The sequence below is a fragment of the Cyprinodon variegatus genome, unplaced genomic scaffold (genome assembly GCF_000732505.1).
Source record: "Cyprinodon variegatus isolate N-32 unplaced genomic scaffold, C_variegatus-1.0 Scaffold67, whole genome shotgun sequence".
Classification (NCBI taxonomy): domain Eukaryota; kingdom Metazoa; phylum Chordata; class Actinopteri; order Cyprinodontiformes; family Cyprinodontidae; genus Cyprinodon; species Cyprinodon variegatus.
The window spans coordinates 933523-954949 of NW_015150520.1; the positions used below are offsets into that span (position 1 = coordinate 933523).

The window sequence follows — 21427 nt, forward strand, 5'->3', positions numbered from 1 at the left end:
TGGATGGATGGATGGATGGATGGATGGATGGATGGATGGATGGATGGATGGGTTTTGCAGCATTACACCAAGTTTTTTAGTGACTTCATAAATTTTATAGACTGTAAAAAAGCCTCTAATGTAGTCACATTTTAGAATTTCTTAAAGTACGATAAGTTGTTTAAACTTCTCCACAGTCGTATTTCATTGTAATTTATTGTAAACAATTGATGCCAAGTGTTGCCACAGAGGGGGCACAGCCAGACATTAGGACTAAATAAAAGATTATATCTTCATATATGTTAAGGGTTAGTTTTGTTTTGTCGGTTGATTTAATTTTAGGACATATTCTGTTTTTTGCCCTTATGAACCAAGCTTTCTCTCTATTGTGTTACAGAGAGCTATATCACAAAGGTTGTTATGCACGATGTCCATAATAGTATGGATTATATGCTAAAACCCACAAAATCTAGAGTCAGTATAAGGTGGTCATGGCTGTGCATGGATCTGGATAGAAATGTCAGAAGGTTACTATAGGAGAGCAGGCAGCATTATGAGATGTACATATAGATGAGGCTCCACAGACCACCTGTTGTCCACCTAATATTGGCTCCACTCTATGCTGATGACATCTGAATACACAAACCTGACATTTAGCTTCGTTCTGTGCTCTAAAGGATACTTTAGAAAAAACTGTGACAGCATATAAAACAGCATACAGTAAATTCTATATAAGAAAAGACATAAGGGGTGTGATTCATTTTTTTCTGCTGTATTGTGGTTTGCGTGAGGCTGTGTGTCAGCCTGGTGGCAGCTTCAGAATCATTTATTGCCTAATGATGATGACCTATGCAAACAGTCTCTAAGGTACTGTTGAAGTTTTACAGCTATTCACATTACGTTATTGCTGTCACATCCCCAGTTCTGCTTCCTGTTTGCTAGAAAGCTACTTCTTATTTAAAAGATATAGGACAATAACCCATAGCAGCAAAGTGCCACTGTCTGAGTTCTTTATGGCACTGAGCTGAGCTGTTTCCAAGGTGAACAACATTTAATCATGACACCATCAACAGCATAACTCATAAAGGGCAGCAAATAATGCATGTCAATGTCTTTTTTTTATGTCTGATAATATGAAATATTGCATGGGGAAGTCTCTGGCTATTTGCAAGTCAATAATTCATCTATGTCAGGGTAAACAAGATACTTAAAACACCTCAGCTGTGGTATGTTTTGTCATTCTTGGTTCCCTATAGAGTCTAAATATTTAGCTCTACAAGCAATATAAATAGAAAATTACAAATTCCTTTTTAGACCTTAAATTTACTTAATGAACATACAGATATACTGGTTATTTCCCAAATACCTTTACTGATTTGGTTGTATGTTAAAAAAAATATACAAATATAAATACAATACAAATTAAACTGGCAGTTTTTTAACTTCTGAGTAAAAATGCAAAAGTTACACAACAGTCAAATAAATAAAAATAAATACATATTTTATACAGTACAATACATTAAAAAGAAACAACAACATATATTCTTAAATATAATTGCACAACACTAGCAAGAAAAAAAATGTTTGCCTAATGGCAGATCAAAGTGCTTCATCAACGGTTCCTCTTTGATTGTCATTCACTCAATTAAGTTTAACTTTCTTATAACTGAGCTAAATGATCTCCATCTGTATTGGCACGTTTGTCAACTTTGTGACGAAAGCTTTCAACCTTTCATTTAGCTGCTCATCCCTTTCACTGTTCTGCTCTTGCAGGAACAGAATCTGAACCACTGGCCTATTTGCTGCTACTTTCCTCATAGCAATCTCTGCCTCTTCTCTTGTGTCACAGCACCAGCTTCTAGACACAGCAACAAATGCTGTGTCTTTTAATAGTGTTTAGATTTTAAGGGTGCCTAAAGTCCCTTTTAGGATCACAGACAAGTGATTTCACACCTTCTCCATTTGGGGCATGGTGTTTTTTGTGGTTGGTTTGGCTTGGCACAGTAGATCCTTATAGGCTGGAGAGTGGAGGAAGCGAGGATAGCAGTCTTTAGCCATCAGCATGTAGATCCTGTGCTGGGCCTGGTCGAAACAAGATGGCGAGGGATCTTGCATATTAGCTTTGGTTATGTCTCGGGTTTCATGGTCAATATTTACCTACAAAAGACAAAAGAAGACAGAAATTCAATTACAGATTTTTTACGTTTAACACTTAAGAGATATTCGTTAACTCTGTTTCTTCCTACCTCTCGTGGAGCTTCACTGCTGATAAATTCACTGTAGATCTTTTGGGCTTTGGTGAGTAGCTTAGCAGGACACTTAGTTTTTCTGTAATCTTCACAAGCAAAGTAGAACGCAATGTTCTCCTCGCTAAACTCAGAAACCAGGAAGGCTGTGAAGGCACACAGTCCATCTGCAAAGCGAGGAAATCAGATAAGTAATTATACCTGGACTCACACTGACTGCATGAATAAATGTGTATGTGTGTAATTTATGGGAAACCACACACTGTAGTAGATTGAAAACATGATAAAAAAAATACATTTAAATTAGAACTTACATTTGCTGGAGAGGAGCTTTTCAAAAGATTCTTTCCACTTGAGACATTCTTCCAGGGTGGGTCTGAAGAAGGTGTAAAAAAAGAAAAATGGTTTTGATAAAACTGGTATTTTGTAACCCACATCAAAACATTTATTTCAACACAGTAATGCCATATATGTGCAATGCTTACTTGTTTTTCCCTATTTTCCAAGTAGGCTTTTGCAGAATAATTCCCAGCCTTGCTTTAAGCTCCTTGGCTCTAAAATAGAAAAAAAATAAATAAATAAAGCGACCATAACACCATAATTTCCTTTTCAGAAAAATCTAAATAAAGAAATTACATATGAGCACTGAGTGTAAAACACCTTAAATAAGAAATCTTTTGAGCTTCTCAGATGCCCACATACGCATGCAAAATGTGCTTCCTGTATACATAATCTGAAAAATTGTTTGTTACATAAAAGTAAATGTACCTTTCCAAGCAGGAGGTAGGCAGCGATGCAAGTCCTTTACACATATCGGCAAATATGAAATGCTGCTGGGGTTGTCTCGGTTTGATGGTGCTTAAGTTTCCTTTCAGCAAAACTCAGTCAGGAGATAAATTGACTGTCTGTGCCTAAGCAGAGAGAGGGCAGAGATTTTATAACCCAACAGCCTTACCACCCACATCCTCTGATGTGTCATCAACTTTTTCAGCCAATAGTAGAGAGACTCACTGGCATAGAGAAACAGAGAGGGAGAGGGAAAATAATGAAAGCAGTAAATGAGGGAGAACATGCAAGGACAAGGCTGGGAAATTGCTGTTAAATGATAAAAGCTTCTAGTAGCTGATAGACTGCTTTTTCTCTTTAATTCCTTCCAAAACTACAACAAAATTTTTATTGCCGTTTTCACTTTTCTCTCTTAAACTGACTGTCTGAAATTAATTAATTGATTCTCCAAGACAGACAAATAAATCCCTTCTTTAACTTGTATATTTTAACACACATATTATTAATATTACTAAAAGTGCGTTACAGACATTATCCATATATTGTGTGATACTGTGTACAGACTAAATGAGTTATTTCTATAGTGGTATTAACTAATACAGCATTTCTTTCTTTTTAACTACAGCTTTCATAAATTGTGGGCCTTTTAGAGGATAAAAAGGTATTGGATTTAGTTTTCATTTTTTTAGACTAACCTTAGTCTTCAGTTCCCTGTCATACTTTTGAACATTTCATAAGAGGTAGAATAAACATTTTCCTGAGTCTATGAAAGAGTCAGTGTCTTCAAGCCTTTTACCTCAATGGTTGAAATTATCTGTTCCCAGAAACATCAAATATTAATAAAAAAAATATTTCATGGCATGATCTAATTTAATGGCTTTGATTTTAGTTTATCTGTCTAACAAATATAGTGGAGGTCAAGGTTAATGTCCTCTTTGAAGCAGATCTTATCTGATAAAATTTGTCTCCCAAAAATCTTTTCTACAAAATTTAAACATTAAACTTAAATTTTAAAAGATTCTTAGAAAAGGTTTTACTGCAAAAGGCTCAGTGGATCTGAGAGACTGGCTTTGGTTTTATGTAATTTGTTAGTTTTGTTCATATAGGTGAAAATACAAATTTTTGGAGCTAGAGCATAGCCCCAAAAACAATGCCATTTTGAATTGCTTCAAAATTTTTGATTTGAATGTTTCTTGATAGACAAACATAATCTCATTCTCAGCAGAAACTTTATAACAAACCGAGCTACTGCCATTTTTTTGTTCTGTCATAGATCCTAAAATGGCTCTTTAATCTTGCTCATATGATAAGCCGAGAAAAACAACTTAATGCACGCTAACTTGAAAATGGTATTTCTTTCCCTTTATTATGTTTGGCAGCTGCACATCCATCCCACTTACTCTCTGTAATAAGGTTAAACAGATATTTTTGTAAAATCCTTTCTGCGAATGAACTCCTTTATCACACGCCAGAAAGAGTGTTAAGTGGAATTGTATTTTCTATTAAAGAAATTAGAGTAAAAGCAGCTGTTAAGAGGACAGCCCAGGATGTCAAAAAGGCCACAGGCTTTTCATGTCTAAAAACAGTCAGCTGATGAGCTTCTGAATCTTCTCCAATTTCCTTCCGTGCAGAGTGTGTAATGCTTATTCATTCACTTTGGATTTCATTCTGACTCAGCTTACAGCCTGAAATACAGTAGGATCCATGTTTATTTCTCTTTTTTTTACTGGATGTGTCTGCAATGTATGTTTTAGGATGACACAACGCTTGCTTTATATTAAGTTGTGTAAAATTTAGCTATCCATGCAATCATATTTAATAAATAAGACTAATCATTCTGCCTACTTCCACCCCGTACTTCTACTAACGGGCTATCAGCAATCCAGTGAACAACTACAGTAGACATCAGTGTCTGCTTCCCCTTCTACTTTTAAAAATTATAGGAACCCCTAGTAAACCTGCAGATTGAGAGCAAAGTGCTCTGGTAGGAATATAAAGAACAACCATATCTATGATATAGGATGGAGCTTGGCCATTTAAGACTTTATATGTGTTTTAACATCATGATTGGTTGGGAATGTACAACCAATACAATACAATACAACCAGATTAAAACCACACAAAGTAGATAACTATTATTTTTTGATAAAAATGGATAACGCCCTAATTTTGGTCTTCATTGCCCAACTTGCACAAACACTTCCGCTCTCTGCTTGAGTTTATCACAGAAAAACAGTGCACCTTAAAAGATTGTTCTTTTCTAAAAAAAAATTACACACAAAAACCTTATTTGAGTTTCTTTTTACACACCAATATTGAACAATGACAACAACCTAAGTGAAAAAAAGCAAAACAATTGCAAACATTACACTTTATATCCAGTAGATAGTGACATGTTCATATGAAGCTGCATTCAAATGTGTGGTTTGTTGAACCAATTTGTCCAAACAGTTCAATGCCTCATGAGGCTTCATCTCACAATCACTATGTACAACTAAAGGTCTCTTTAGGTGCTTTACACTTAAATTACCAAAACCATGAATAACACTTTTACAATACTCTGTTAAGTTTTGTGGATGTTGTTGAGGACCCACGCAGAGATGATTTATTGCCAATTTAATTTAGAGATAACAAAAGCATAAATACAGAAATAAAAGTCTGGGAACCAAAACTAGGAGCCAACAGGGAGAAACATACATGTGGAGTGAAGAGGATCCAGCAGGAGCTGCAGAGAGGAGTATATATGAGTGAGAACAATGAATGGGGTTATTAGCTAATTGGGTGCAGGTGTGGACATAAGCAGCAAAGGGGGAAGGAGAGGGGCAGCAAGGAGTAATCAGGGTTTAACTAAAACTAGAAAATAACGTAAATGAAGCAAAATGGAAATTAGACCAATGACTAAAAATCAAAGAACGATCGAGGGGAAGATGATGATTAGTTTACACTAAACAGAACCAAAACTCCCCGAAATGCAGATCATAAGATATTCCTAATGACATTACATATATATATATATATATATATATATATATATATATATATATATATATATATATATATATATATATATATATATACCTAACAAGAGCCACTATTACCACAACATCTAATCCCTAAAAAGATGAAAGTATATAGAAGCATTCACAAAAACTGTCTAAGGTATCAGTCAATAAAAAAATTAAGAAAGAGATTAAAGATAAAGATTGATTTTATCCAAACGTTTGTGATGTAGATTCTCAAACACTTTATGAAAAAAAGGAAAGAAAACTATTACATAAACATTCATTTATTTATTCTGTAAAACTGTGTTACTCAATCCTGTTCCTTCACGCCCACTGACCTGCATCTTTTAGATGTATTGCTTTTTTTTACCTGTCTTCTTTAAACAAACAGCTCATTTACTAGCTTCGGCTGAACTTGAAGACCCACTGAGGAGGTAATTTGATCACTTTAGTCAGGTGTGTTAAAACAGAAAAACAGCTACATGTAGGGCAATGGGTTGACAGGATGTAGGTTTTGAATTAAACAAGGTCAATCCAAGGTCATTTCTGGCAACTTATTACTGACAGGATTAAGAAGCCTCAGAAAATTGATTGACTGACCTTTTAGTACCTCTTCCGCTTATATGGATGATCCTTGTTAAATCTCCAGTATTACATTCCTTTGCTAAATAGTCAGGTCTTCTTCTTAAGCAAAAGCTTAATGTCCCCAAAGGGTTTACTCTTTTGAGCAGTTTTAAATCAGCAGGGGATATATGTGTTTATATATTTTATATTTATGTATTTATTTATTGTTTTAGTCAGGAAACGTTTTACAAAATAAATTATATATCTAAGATACTTTCTTCAAATTAAGTCCTACGAAGGGATGCAATGCAGAGAGAACTACCAGTGACACATATGTATTTATCCAGCACAATGTGCCAAGGACAGCCAGGGCTGATTTGATTGAGTCAGTTAATGCAGTGAAGAAGAGGAAAAAAGGTTTCTGTCCCCGATTTACCCAACCTTTGTGGAGTCGTCATGCTGCTGATCTAGGGGCTGTATATACACCACTTGTTGCCTGAGGTAATGAGGGGTGATGTCAGTCCTTTTCCACCAGTCCTAATAAAAAACTAGAAATTATATTATGGGCGTGAAAAACAAAGGATAATAATATAATAATAATAATGATGATGATTTACTGAGGAATCTTTCATGGGAAGGCTGCACACTGCCTTCTACCTTCACAGAATGCCCTTTCTTTATATGAAATCAGCAACAATAAAAGTATAGAAGTGTTTGAAATATATAGGAAGATTATATTCTAGCATGCATTGATATAAAGTAAGACTGCTGTGAGGATTAATTTGTTGTCTTTCTGGCTTTAGATGTTTTAATTTTAAATAAATTACACCAAAAAAATAAGACATTGTAATGCCTGATAAAACGTTTTGAAAGTGGACTGTGGCCACTGATATATAGAATCCTATCTATGTTTCTAGGATTCCAACCTCCTTGTTAAATATGGAACAGTATAATTATGAATAATTATTTTCTTCAAATTATTATAAATTTGAAGAGAATAATTACTTAAAAAGCAGAGAATGCATTAAAATTGAAATTAAAAGGTGTGCCTGATCTTGCTAGTCTAAGACAATGATTTGACATTCATTTTGTGTCAATGAGTCAAAAGATATACAAATTATCTTATGTTTATCAAGAGTATTTGATTTTGGTATTTACTAACAGCCCCCATAAGAATGTATGTTGGGAGAGGGAGAAAGCACACAGGTGTTCTGGGCAAATGGCTAAAACTGGTATGGCTCAAGACTGTAGGCCTCCTCCATAGTAACGCCCTAAAAACTGACAAAAACAGTCCAAACGCCATAATTATCGTACTAAACATACTTTTCTTGTATATTTAAAATAATTCAAATAAATATTGTAGAAATTAATACCAAACAACTTTACATTTCTTTACATTATATTGTTTGTCTGACATCGTTATCCGACATGCTCAGAGAATTTGATCTGTATATACCATATTGGCCCAAATATAAGACGAGATTGTTTTTCGTTGAAAATAATGTGAAAATGTTTGCGGGCCTTCTAATCACGGTGTAACCAATTATACAGACTGACAGTTGTCCGGGGTCACTACAGGAACGCAACAGCAGCGGGCGCCAGTAAAGCCAGTGAGGTCACTGTTGCTGGGGTCATCTTTCTATGACAATGGGGAAGAAGTGACAAGGATGCTACAAATGGAGAGTCGCTGCCCAGAACATTATACCGACATAAGAGACGGTGTTAAGATGCCAATTAAAAAAAAATGGTGTTCAATGCAGCAGAGGCAACAAACAACAGTCAGGCAGCAAATAAATATGGATTTACAGAGTGCAATGTCAGAAGATGGCACATTCAAAAAGATGGGAATGAAGCAAACAGTGAAAGAAAAGCTTATCAAAAAATTGCAGAGCAGCAGGTTGAGGCTAGAAGTGACAGCGAGCGCAGTGAGGCGGAGGATAGCTGTGAGTAAAAGCCTCATGCAGGTTTTCGAAACGTTCCGTGAGCTAAGTTAGGTTGCATATCGAGTTCAAGTGTTACAAGATTCCACATAAATATAAATTAAATTAAATTTTGGTTCAAACTGGTCCTGGAAAGAGGGATTTGTCCTATAATCAGGGATGTGCTATATTCGGGTCAGTATGGTAGCATTCTCTCACCAAAGTTATTAATAACATTTTACATAATGTAACTAAATATGCTTTTTTTTTATAATTGGTGACAGAAATAAGGAATTTCATTTCAATTTGTGATCTGGATGTATTTCTGGTTTAGAACGCACAAATGAGCTAATGCTGTGGATCCTGTTACCGGTACAGATCGACACACAGAAAATAACTATAAAACGGTGAATGCGAATTACAGAGGCAGGTTGAGCTGCAACATGTCTGTGCAAAGTCTGCTTTTCAAAAATGCAGGTCTCATTTGGATACACAGCTCAGATGAAAAAATATCTTTGCCATTACACCTAATCTGGTCCCCGTGTGGATATCAAATATTTAAAGAAAACATTTTGTGTAGTATCAATCACTTGGTTAGCTATTTTCTGGTGTTAGGGTGTTGCTGAAAAACTGAATTAAGATTGTTTTAAGCCCCCATTGACTTGTCACGTTTCCTTGTAAGACCAGATATGATTTTGGCTTAAAGCTACAGTGTGTAATAATTACAGGGATATACAGTCAGAAATGTAATATATTATACATAACTATGTTATTTATCATCATCTACGAGCTCAGCCTCTTAACCTTAATATTTGCGTTGCCTTAGAATTCGTTATTTATAATTACATAGGAGCGGGTCTCGCAGCCATGGAGGCAGACATCTTTGCGCTACGGCAGCGCAGAGCCAACAAACTAGCGATTGCGAGATCGCCCATTACGCTCGAAAGTAACTACGGCAAGTTGAGAGAGATGAACTGAGACGGTACTGAACAATAGATGGCAGTATTAAAATGATCAATGTAAACAAACCTCATCACTTGAGAAGGGAAGTGATGCGGACGTCGTGGAAGACATTTTGTCCCGTAACGCTCGCCGTACTGTTGGGGGGGAGAAGCGGTGGGGGGGAGATGTTCATGTTGCTGCGGTCTGCAGTCTGGACGTTAGATGTCGCTGAAAATTACACACTGTAGCTTTAAGAAGTCATTTTATTTTTCATACTGAATATGTACAGTTACCCTGTAAAAAGATATTATTTGCTAAAAAAAATTAAGAAAAAAAAAACCTTCTTCAAATAAGGAAACTGATGAAAACATCAAAAGTTCAGAGGAAGATAAATACAAAAAATGTAGAGTGACATTTAGCTATAATGATGATTCTCAGGCTAAAGGTCAAAACTCCCTCAGAGCTTTTTTTATCTAGCTGAACACAATTGTAGCTGAGGCCAACCAAGGACATTTAAAAGTCAAAGTCTTTCTTACTCACAGTCAGTTCTATTTCTAAGGTAAGGTAAACAGCATGGCTACCCCTGTACATCTCATGAGTTTCTTCCACTTATGGATTAAAGGTTCATCCTACAAAAAAAAAAATAGGTCCATATCAGTTCTGCAACAGGGAGGGTGAGAATTGGATCATCCTCTCATCAGGCAGGCGATGAAGCATTGTCCTACCAGCTCCTGTGGCTAAAGGTAAAACTACAGATGAAATAGTGAGACTGTTTCAGAAAGTAAATCTAATCCCTAATGGGATCCCAAGACTTATCTCAAAGAATAAAGGTAATTATTGATAGAAAAAAATAAATTATTCTTTTTATAGAAGGATTATAAGATTAGTTTTGGGATTGAACCTTCTCTCTACCCACTTATAGCACGTATTATGTGTAAAAACTCCTTTTCAGAAAATGTATTTCTAAAGGAGCAAAAGAAGCATAAGATGTAAACATTTTTCCTGCATCGGAGAGTTACAATATAATCTGCTTTTTAATCACGGCATTTGTAGAAAGAATTATATGACTTACAGATAATATAAAATTCTAATTATGATATAGCAAAAAAATTTAGGAAAACAACACATCGGCCTTACAAAGAATCTTGTCATCATGTCTGTCTGTGTAGACTATATTACGGTATTAACATTCACATCTGTAACCTCTCTTCCTTTTACTGGTGCACTGGTGAGACCACATCTTGCCAAACTTTTTTGTGCTGGCTCGTGTCCAATTTGGAAAAAAAAATACATCATGTTGTTTGTTTTTAAAGCATTTGATAAGTTAGCACCTTCTTACTGACCAGATATTCTGACTTTGCACACTCTTAGGAGGTCCCTAAGTTCAGGTGAGCAGATGTTTTTGAATCCACCATGGAGCAGAAGGTATAAAGGGATTTTGCCTTAACTGCACATGAAATAGCCTCTCATTTTACAACTGAGAGTCAATTTTAAAAAACTTTAATGAAAGGCTTTTTTTATTCTAGAAAAAATAAGTTTTAAATATAAATAAAGGAATATATTTTTTTTTATCATTTTTTTTGTTATAATTTGGAAAACATATGCAATGTTTCATTACTTTGCACTAGTGTTTCCCAACCTTTTTTGTTTTGTGTACACATCCATCCATTTTCCATCACATTTATCACTGCTGGGGTCACTAGTTGTGGTGGTGCCTATCTCCAGCTTTAAATGGGCAAGAGGTGGGGCACACCCTGGACAGGTCGCCAGTCAATCGCAGGGAGACTTTTGTACCCCTTTAGGCATTTTATCTTACCATGAGTACCCCTCTCAGCCAAAACTACTGATGATTATCCAAAAGTGGAACATAAGAAAACTGAAAAAAAAAAAAAAGATTATTGATTATCTCTTTAAATTTGAGCATTTAATTTTCATAATTTTATGCTTTCCATCTCAAATTAAAAAAACAACAATATAAATATGTTGTCTAGAAGTTAGTAAGGAATAAAAAGGAATAAAAAAAACACAAAATAAAATCATATCATAAACCTGTATTCATAAATCTGTAGCTCCTCTGAGTAACTCACTTATAATCACATTTAAACTCGATGAATTGGGAACAAAAAATACTGAGCAAAAATTATAGTCAGACTGACTTAATCAGTTTTACTTTCTTTTCATCAACACACCTGAGATACTTTGATGAGCTCCAATAGCTCAATGTGAAAAACAGCTGATACCAGGCTGTTCTCTACTGTACATCCATTCTGTCATGATGGGTTTTAAGGATCTGGCCCACATGCAGAGAAACACTCAGAAGCCAAGGGTAAAAGTTAACAGGTTTATTGCAAGAAAACAGACTGAGAGATATATGGCTGGGTAACACTGTTGGATCTCAGCGGACTGGTTAACCGGAACCGGAAACTCTGAAGGGGAGATCACAATGATCAGTTCAGGGAATGTGGGAAAAAAGACTGAGGCTTGGAATTTGCAAGAGAGGCACTCACGTTTAGTGGGCTCTTGGTTATTCTTTGGATCCAGTTTTTGGGGTTTTATCCAGAGATGAAAGAACTCGTTGGAGGGCGGACAGGCAGACTAATGTTGGATCCAGAGGAGTATTAGAGCGGACTGTCACCGGGTTTTCCTGAAGAGGACTTGAACAGATCATGTGGAGGTTTCCCCTTGCTCAGTGTGACTCAGTTTATCCTTCCAGGGGGGGTAGAAGGTCCAGGCTTATCCAGTGAATGAGGAAGGCTTCCTGCCGAAGAACAAATGACAAAGGCAAGCTTAGACTCAGAGAGACAAGGCTTAGGTTAGATCCTGCTAATCTCAGTTTGGCTAGAGTACCCAATACTGCCAAACACTCTCTCAAGGTGGTGACAGCCCGCTGCTCAAGTACTCCTCTGGTAATGACCCTACGAGCCGCAGGTGTACAGGGAGGCCCAACGAGGACAGGGCACCGCTTGGTGGTGGAGAGAGGAAAACACTAAAAACAACCCACACAAACTTGAATCCTAACAAATTCTGTTCCTCTTCTTGGTTTTGATGCATGTCAAAGCTGAAGGTGAACTCGAACATAGAAGAAAAATGTACTTTTTGGTTGAGAAAAGCTTGTTAAAATTTTTCAATTTGGTCCTCATAAAGTGAAAAAGATTTCATTCCTTTTTTATTTTGCTACATAAGAAACAAAATATTTTCATGTACTCATGGCAATGCACTCCTGGACCACTAGGGGTACGCAAATTTGGAAACACTGCTTTACACCAACAGTGCCAGAAGGGAACCCTGAGGGCCATTTGTAGCCCCTAAATTGATCCATTTTTTTTTTTACCTTGCAAGCAAGATGAATTGTCACCAGAGCTATGAATTGTACTGAATGTCCCTCCCTTTTGCGAAAACTTTCTTCATGTAGTTTCCCAGATTGTTATATATAGTTCAATTTGAATTCTACATGGTATCAATCTGGCTTATACCAGGGTAATTCTTTGTAGCCCCAAACTGCAGGTCCAAAATGATTTTTATTTAAGCCTCTATCCAGACATACATTTGAAGTTTGAATCAGTTTAATTTGATCATTCTGTGGTCTGTGATTATAAAGCATGCTTTTTTCATTTATTTATTTTCATATCTAGATTTGTACAGCATCGTCCAGATTGATCTGAAACCATCTAAAATGAAATGTCAAGTATATTAGCTGATTTTTATGTTGGAAAATTATTTCATTATCTTTATTTAGCGAAAGGATGACAACCCATGTTTAAGAAATTCTTATTTTATTCAATATCATTGTTAACATCACATTTTAAATCCTTTTCAGAAATGAAAAAAATATGAAGCAGCCTAATTTATTACGAAACCTTGTTTCAAATAGGCTGTTTTGTTATTGTTCATGAGTAAAATGTACCAAACACTGTCAGACAAACTGGAATCATCAACACTGCAGCCCTACTATATGTTTAATGATTAGGCTGTTAATGGCAAGAAACATGGCTCTGGCACTTGCTTTACTTCTCTATGTGTGCTTTTGACTTGCATCTATTGCATTGGGCCTCTTTTTAAGAGGAGATGATAGTATAAACCAAACAAGAACAAATAACATCCTAGCCTGAGATCAGTGCCACTGAAAGTTTTCCCTGTTGTTACATTTGCATGTTTTTTGTTTGTTTTGTTTTTAAAAGTCCTTCAGAGGCGTGACTCAGTCCAGACCAGAAGGGGAGTGGAGAAAGCTAGTAATTTAGGAGAATGTGAATGACTGGGAAATTCTTGGCAATGAATCAGTTTGAAATGTTTTTCATGGAATTTAATTTAAAAACAGATGAGGTAGTGTTTGTGTGTGGGGGTGCTCTTGTTTTTAAAACATTGTGGGGCCCATTTTCAGGGAAAATGGTACTTTGTGGGGACCTACTGCTCCTTGTGTGGGGCCCACTGCCTGGACCACACATGGGGAATTGCTGTTTACGGGTCATGGGTTACATTTAGGCCTAAGGTTGAGTTTAAGTTGGGGTTAGGGTTAGGTATGAACCTGTAATGGTCACGATTAGGCTGTGGAAATTAATGAAAGTCAATGGAAAGGTCCACAAATATAGTGAGATAAGTGTCAGTGTGTATGAAAAAAAATCAGTTTTAAATCAGTAATTTCAATAATGGTAAAATGGTAAATGGCCTGCATTTATAAAGCACTTTTTCAAGTTTGAGGGCTTGACCAAAGTGCTTTACACTACATTCAGTCATTCACCTATTAAAACTCACACTGGTTTGGGCACAAGCAGATTTCAGGTGGGAGAAGAGCTCCTGGTTCAAGTGGAGGAGTTCAGGATTCTTGGGGTCCTGTGGTTAAGGGAAAATGGAGCAGGGGATCAATAGACCGGTCAGTTCAGCTGCTGCTATAATGTGGACACTGCACTGGTCTGTTGTGGCAAAGAGAGAGCTGAGCAAAAAGGCAAAGCCCTCAGTTTTACTGGTCGGACCCTTACCTAAGGTCTGAAATCTGGATTGTGACCAAAAGAACGACATTCCTGATAAATGTATCTGAAAAGCTTGGACATCTGCTAGACGCTTGGAGTAAAGCTGCTTTTACTCTACATCAAGGGGAGCCAGTTGAAGTTGGCTTGGACATATTTTGTGGATGCCCCCCGGAGGTGTTCCATGCACATCCTACAGGAAGGAGGCCAGGGTAAGACCCAGAACATGTTGGAGAGACTATTGCCCAATTTACACTACTCCTCTAAAACCGATCCGTGCCGAGTTTGGACCAAGCTTGGATCAATTAACCATGCCGAGCTTGGTTCCGTACGACCATTTACAAATGATGCTAGCATGATTCCTCGCCTCCTAGTGATGATCTACGACACTACTGCTCTCTCTCTAAATTTACTTGATAGAATTGGCATTTGGGAAGTGGATACAACAACCGATAGTCTAATCAGTGCTTACAGACGCAGGAAACGACAGACATTGAAGTTCATCACATTGTTAAGCAGAATCATTGCTGGAAATTGTGTAGCACACACATTCATTGTTATGAATGTCTGAAGTTTCATGATTATGTAGGTGGACTGTAAGGAGATGATGCGGTCTGCTCATGCACTCTTTGTTATCCAAGAACGAGGCCTCAACTGAACCGCGGCAAGCCCTACTGTTGAACTAGTACTAGTTTAGCACGGTTAGGTAATGTCTCGCACGGTCAGGTTCAGTTTGCGTGCCATTTACGATCAACAGTTATCTTGGTTACCATGCTCGGACTGCTCTCGTCATGGTTTTTACAAAAAAAAGGGGGTTTTGTAATTTGCCTTTGATGACAATCTTAGAATATCAGATAGAAAGGCTATGTTTTATTTTAAGGTACTCAATTTCTGAGCATCCTTATAGCTACAATCTATCCAATCAGAAGTGTACTAAAATTTCTGCAAGGGCACTAAACATTTGTAAAATGGCAATGTTTGGTCGCTGTGGGACTGCGTCTGGTAATGTGCATGAGTGAGCCTTAGGTTGCTCATCTGTCTGATAATCCTGTGGGGCAGAGAAGAACAGCCTGCTGCTGGGTCATGCCAGATGCTCACAGAGGCTGTTAAATAATAACTACTGGAGTGTGTTGTCTTTGAGCCACAAAATTATGCACATATTCTCATTGGAGGTTTTACAGACAATTGTGACCTAAGCTTAAAAGATACAAAAGGTTCTTGAATTTAAAAAACGCAGAACAAAAACAAGAAAACATTGTATTTGACGCTGATCAGACTCGATGATTCATCGACCCACCATAATATTTTTTTCAGTCCATACCAGATCTTTTGCCTGCGCCTTGTTTATGCGAAATGGTTGTGCACCGTAAAATAAGGTAAAAAAGGTAATATACTGATTAAATACAAGAATTCCCAACATTTACTCGTAATGAAATACAGCTATATGACTAAAATCACCTATTGTTTTTCTCTCTAACCGTAATTTTTCATGGATCTTTTTTTTTTGGCCATTTGATTTTTCATATAATCATGCTTGTGTAACCTCTTTAAAATCAGTTCCAGGGCAGAGTTGTTAAAGCATGGATGCTGAAGCTGCCATCCTCCACTCCGACAGAGGGGGACCTCCCTTTTAGAGCAAAAGAAATCCATAATTCTCCAGTAATTACTTTGTCATCATTTAAACTTGTAATACTCAAATATGATTTTTCAGTGTGGCTAAAAATGTGCTGTGCTTCCTATTCTTGTTCTACTTCCCTTCACATAACTAACTAAAACCCACCACTAGAGGACATCTGAGTAAGATAAGGGAACCATAGGGAAAGGAAACTGGCACAAGGGGGCAACAGAGAGTAACACAAAATCACAACACCGATTAAAAATAAATAGGAAACAACTATAGTGACACAAAATAAAAAAAGAAACAATTACAAATTAAAATGTAAATGAAAACTCAAAAAGTCTACAAAGGGAAGGATCATGACACTTTGGTTCTCAGACATAAAATCCATGCCAACCTGGGATATCATTGCATCATTTTGGTAATTAAGGTTTTTAACTTAGTTTTTTTCTTCTTCTTTGTGAACATAGTAACTTAGTTTAGTTGGGGTTCAATTTTTTAATTAAAAGTGTAACTGAAGTATGTTTAAGTTGGAGCTGAATGATCTGTCTTCATAAACGCTTATATCTTGAAAGGGAGTTGTGGTGAATCTATTATATGTGCAGATTTATCTGATTGACTCTGATTTGAGCTTAATTCACACTTTTATTTGTTTTTCTTACACACAGCCAATTGGATGCATGTTCACAAAACAACATATGACAGTCCAAATATTAATTGTATAAAAAAAATCTTTGCCACTCCAAAGAGTTCGACAATAGGTGAGCAATAAATAAATCATAATTGCACAACAGTTATCACTCAAAATTCATAACATTGCAAAATTTGAATTTAGACAAATACTCTACATTGACAATAGAAATATTTTTCACATGAAGTATAGTAACTTATCCTAATTAATTTTACCTCCTTAAATACTTAAGTGTTGACAGCTTGCTAACAATTGTAGTGTGTGATATACTATTATGCAATGAAATATAATGTTACATTGCAATGTGTGGTCAGACTTGCAGAAAATTTATATACTGTAAAGTACACTGCAAAAGTGTTAATCTCCAGAGTAAAAGTCTGTCATATTACAGGCATAAAAAAAAAAATATTGTGGTTTGATTTTAGTTAATAAATCAATACAATAGGCTTAAAAGTATATCATCAGAAACTACCTTTAAATTGCTGAGACTGAGCCTGTTACTGTTAACAGGACATGGATATGGTCCACATGGCATTCAGGGCGAAAAGGTAAGTAGCGTTAACTGATGGCAATGAATTTTCCAAAAAAGTAGAACAGAAGGTGTATTTCCACTAGCTTTCTTCTAATGCACATTTAAAAGAATCATATTGCTGTTGGAGTCTTCCAGGGTGTTCATATTATGTATGTAGACATGGCTGAGAGCAACACCGCAGTTTTTAGCTGACATGTAAACATAAGAAAAACTTCCCAGATGACAACACATTTATTAAAACTTGTATCCATCTCTGATCTGTGAGGGCTGGATTGCAGCCTCTATTTACTGTTTATTACAGCCATGCATGACGACGTACTGTGAACAATGACATTACACTTGGTGTTTAAACCTTATGGAAACACCCCAAATTTGCTTCAAATAACTATGTTGCTTTTCTTGCACCAACACACAGCCCACACAGTGGTGCAGGGTGGACACGCAGGTGAGATAGTAAACATTTTAATTTAAATAAATTTGTCTCATATTGAGTTTCACTTGATAAGAAATTCTGTGGTTTTCAACTGAATACATTTGTTTTAAAACATCTTTTGCTATAGTAAAACTGAGTTTGTCTATATTTTAAAGTTCAATTCTATAATTCACATCAAATTTGAAATTCTGTGTATTCATTTAGTTTCATAATTCGGTTTGTCAAATAATGCAATTTTTTGTGCTAAATGCATGCTCGCACAGAGTAATCAAACACAGATTCATCGGTTAAAGTAGTGAAGTATCGCCTACATGAACTTGGGAGATAAATCAACACATGAGAGAAGAATATGTTGCTATTATTTATGTTTAACCCAGGTACTCTTTTTAGGCTGTTTTCTCGTTTTTCCAAAATAGCAAATTAAGCAAGATGAGATGCAAAAAATCTGTGCATAACAATTTCCCTCAGATTTTTTTTTTGTAATAATTTTTTAAATAAAATGTTCAATCATGAAACACAAACAGAAATTGAACTTGAACATATCTGTTCAGTATAAGGTAATTGACATTAATTTTAGTGTGTCACACATGTTATAGTGAGCAGATGGCACTGGAACACAGATTAAGGATACAGAGTAAAGTTCAGAAAGAATACAATTTGATTGTTCAAATATTAATAGTTCAATCCTGGTCCAACTCCCACCAAAATGTATCCTCCTCTTAGTCCAAACTGTTTCCCACGGGGTTTCCCTCTCCTGTCCTTCTTGCCCTTTGTCCTCCTATCCATGCAGCTTGGATCTGTATGATGAAATCTCCCACAGCATCTTGCCTCCGATTCTTAATTGGATTCAACTCTAGACTTTGATGAGGCCATGGTAAGAAATGAAAAGCCATGATCCAAAGGATTGCAATGCTGAAAGGGAAACTGGGTTTATGGCACATATTCCCCATCTCTAGATGCACCGGTGTCACTACTGTCACCAAGCTTCCTGCTATGAGAAATGTCTGGTAACGTACAAGAGAAAAGTAGTTTGGTACTGTATGGGGGTGTCGTAAGTGAAATGTTTTTAGCTAGAAAAACTTTTTTTTTTTTTTATTATTTCAACTATTTTGAAACATCCCAGGGCTATGTCAGACCTTTTTATGAATTAGCACTATTTTACTCTAACCTTGCTCTAAAAAAAAAAAAACAAAAAAAAAAACAGAATGAAGGTCATGAATCATATCTTCAGTATTTGCAGGCACCCCACGATGTCTACTTTGTGCTTGGAACATTTCCGGAAGGACTTTTTTCAGTTTTATTCCCTCATTGAAATGGTGACTTGGTTCTTCAGTTAAAAACTAACGTGTGCTCCTGCTAACAGCTGTACCTAAGGCACCCCCCAGGGGAGACAGAGGAAATTTGCCATCATTTGAACCAGACATGGTTTCATTTTAAGAACCTGCTGATATTGCTTCCAGTGATTCCATTTCAAACTCCAAATCTATGTCTCGATGATGTTAAGGTAGCAGAATTTTTAAAAATATTCAGGAAATAACTGATGGAGATGAAATTAATAATCATGTTCATTTAAAATATTACATATTTTTACTAACTTTCTATGCTTCAGAGTTATAGTGGCAAAAAAAATAAAAAAAGATTCCTAATTTGATTAACATCACTTTTTTCTCCAGTACTGTACTGTCCATTTCTCATAGCAGGTGGCTCGGTGGCAGTTGCGACAGTGTTGAATCTCTGCCACAGCTGCTGAACGTTGCAAACAAGTTTCCAAAAATCAGAACCATCCATTTAATCTCAATAAAATGCATGAGATTGTATGGTTGTAATTTGGGGAGGATGGGACGGCAATAAATGTGCTTTATTGCTATAATTTGTCATTAGATCAAATATAAGCCTTCTACTTTAAGTTAATGTTAATGGCAGAAAAAATACACTTTTAAAAACACTCCTATCTTGCCCCATACAACATAATGGCTCTATTCAAAAGGGACTATGTAATCTACATTGTAATTATTCACTCTTTGGAGTCCAATTACTTTGCTGTTATTTAAGAGCTTTGTTAGAGATATGTTGTAACATTTATAAGGTACACAGCTAAATGTCATATTGTTAACTCTACAGAAAAATATGTGTCAGATGTGTTTGCCCTCTCCTGGCCCAGATAATCCCTGTGTTTTGTCTACTAGGGTGGTGTCCCACATTTACCCGTCTCTTTGTTTTCCTGAAAAACTAACACATTAAAACCATACAGGTAATAGTTGTGTACTAGTGAAGAGTCCACTTCAACCTATTATTGCCTGATATATGCTTTGTATTTGATGCTGTTGCTTGTAAAAGACTGAATTAAATGATACATTTGCATTTTTTTGATTTTCATTGTCAGACAAGGAAAGCTTAGAAATTTTAAATAAATTTGTTTCTGCTTGAGGTTCAATTTTTGCAAAAACTTACTGTTATGAAAAGGAAAAAAAGTGGTCTTTAAAGTATGTTTACACATGATTTTTATTTATAAAATACAGAGGGAGGTTACATTCATCTGAAACACAGAAACATCTTTAAAAATATTGCCATATGGTACACATGCAGTAAAGAAATAGTTTTACTTTAGGTGGTACACAATTACTATGTTTTGCAGTTTTCATGACACGGGTAAGGGAGTGTATTATCATTGTCCAGTATAGGCAACAGTACTTTGAATTATTTATCTTAACTCATACTTGTTATTAATATCCAAAAGACAGCAAAGCTACAACAAAAAAAAGAAATGAACCAACCAAAGTGTCCGCACACAGGGTCACCAGATAACATCCACAGTAACAGAAAATATCAGAAACAAGGTTTCTAATTTCTGAGTACAGCTAGTCATCCACAACAATGTAACTATTTTTAGAAATATTTCACTGTTAATATTGTTTTCTCTTTCAGTAACTAACCTTTTCGCTACATGACTAAAATGAGAAAAACAGAATTGTTAGCAGATCCATTTTGTTCTCAGCTGTTAAACCTTTCTTTCAAGTTATAACCACTATCTGTGGTTAAGCCACAATTAAACCATTGCAAAGCAGATTATTTTCTTTTTTGTTGAACATTTCAAGGACATTTGAGGACAAACACAAGATTAAATTTTTCTAATTCCTGTAAATATTTAAAAGTGTATATTGCAGAGCTGTAGAATCTCTGTCACTGAAACCAAATCTATTCTTTTGAATAACCTTTCTCTGTCTTGCAAAAGAATGTACGGTTTTAAAATATTGTTATGACTAAATGTTTTTAAATAATCTATAAGAAGATATTTAATGACCAGGCTTTTTCCCTGATATATATAAAGTGTAACTAACTTAAACAAGTATAAGTAAAAAAAAATCATAGTCTATAATAAAATTTCCATAACCACCTGTATTTCAGTGTATTGACTCTAATTTGTGCAAATTTCAGAAAATGACTGCTTTGCAATTAGACAATTTACTTTAAACAGGACTCAATTTGTATTTACATTTGCTTAATTAGTGTACTTCTGTATATTGTTCTAGTATATATACTTTACTTGAGTAATGTTGGGGGAAGACATAACTTTACTGCTGTTGTTCTTCCTTGGCTACACTATGTTTCTCAGAAAGATCAAATTTCATCCTTAACAATAGATATCCTGGATGTTTAGTTCTGTGTCTTTTTCAACACACCTGGATTAAAGGAGAAGTTCACTTTTTAACACTTTAAGCCCATTTTCTGTAGTGTCCAGGATGAAATCGAATGA

General features: G+C 35.8%; 1 protein-coding gene across 1 annotated transcript; it reads right to left on the reverse strand.

Annotated features, from left to right (window-relative positions):
• Positions 1-1449: 1449 nt before the first annotated feature.
• On the reverse strand, positions 1450-3116 carry LOC107083020 (regulator of G-protein signaling 5-like). The gene is made up of 5 exons (XM_015371952.1): positions 2994-3116; positions 2711-2779; positions 2540-2601; positions 2226-2392; positions 1450-2136 (listed from the first exon to the last, which is right to left on the reverse strand). The coding sequence occupies exons 1-5, from the start codon at positions 3035-3037 to the stop codon at positions 1927-1929; spliced, it is 552 nt and encodes a 183-aa protein (XP_015227438.1). The 5' UTR covers positions 3038-3116; the 3' UTR covers positions 1450-1926.
• Positions 3117-21427: the final 18311 nt, after the last annotated feature.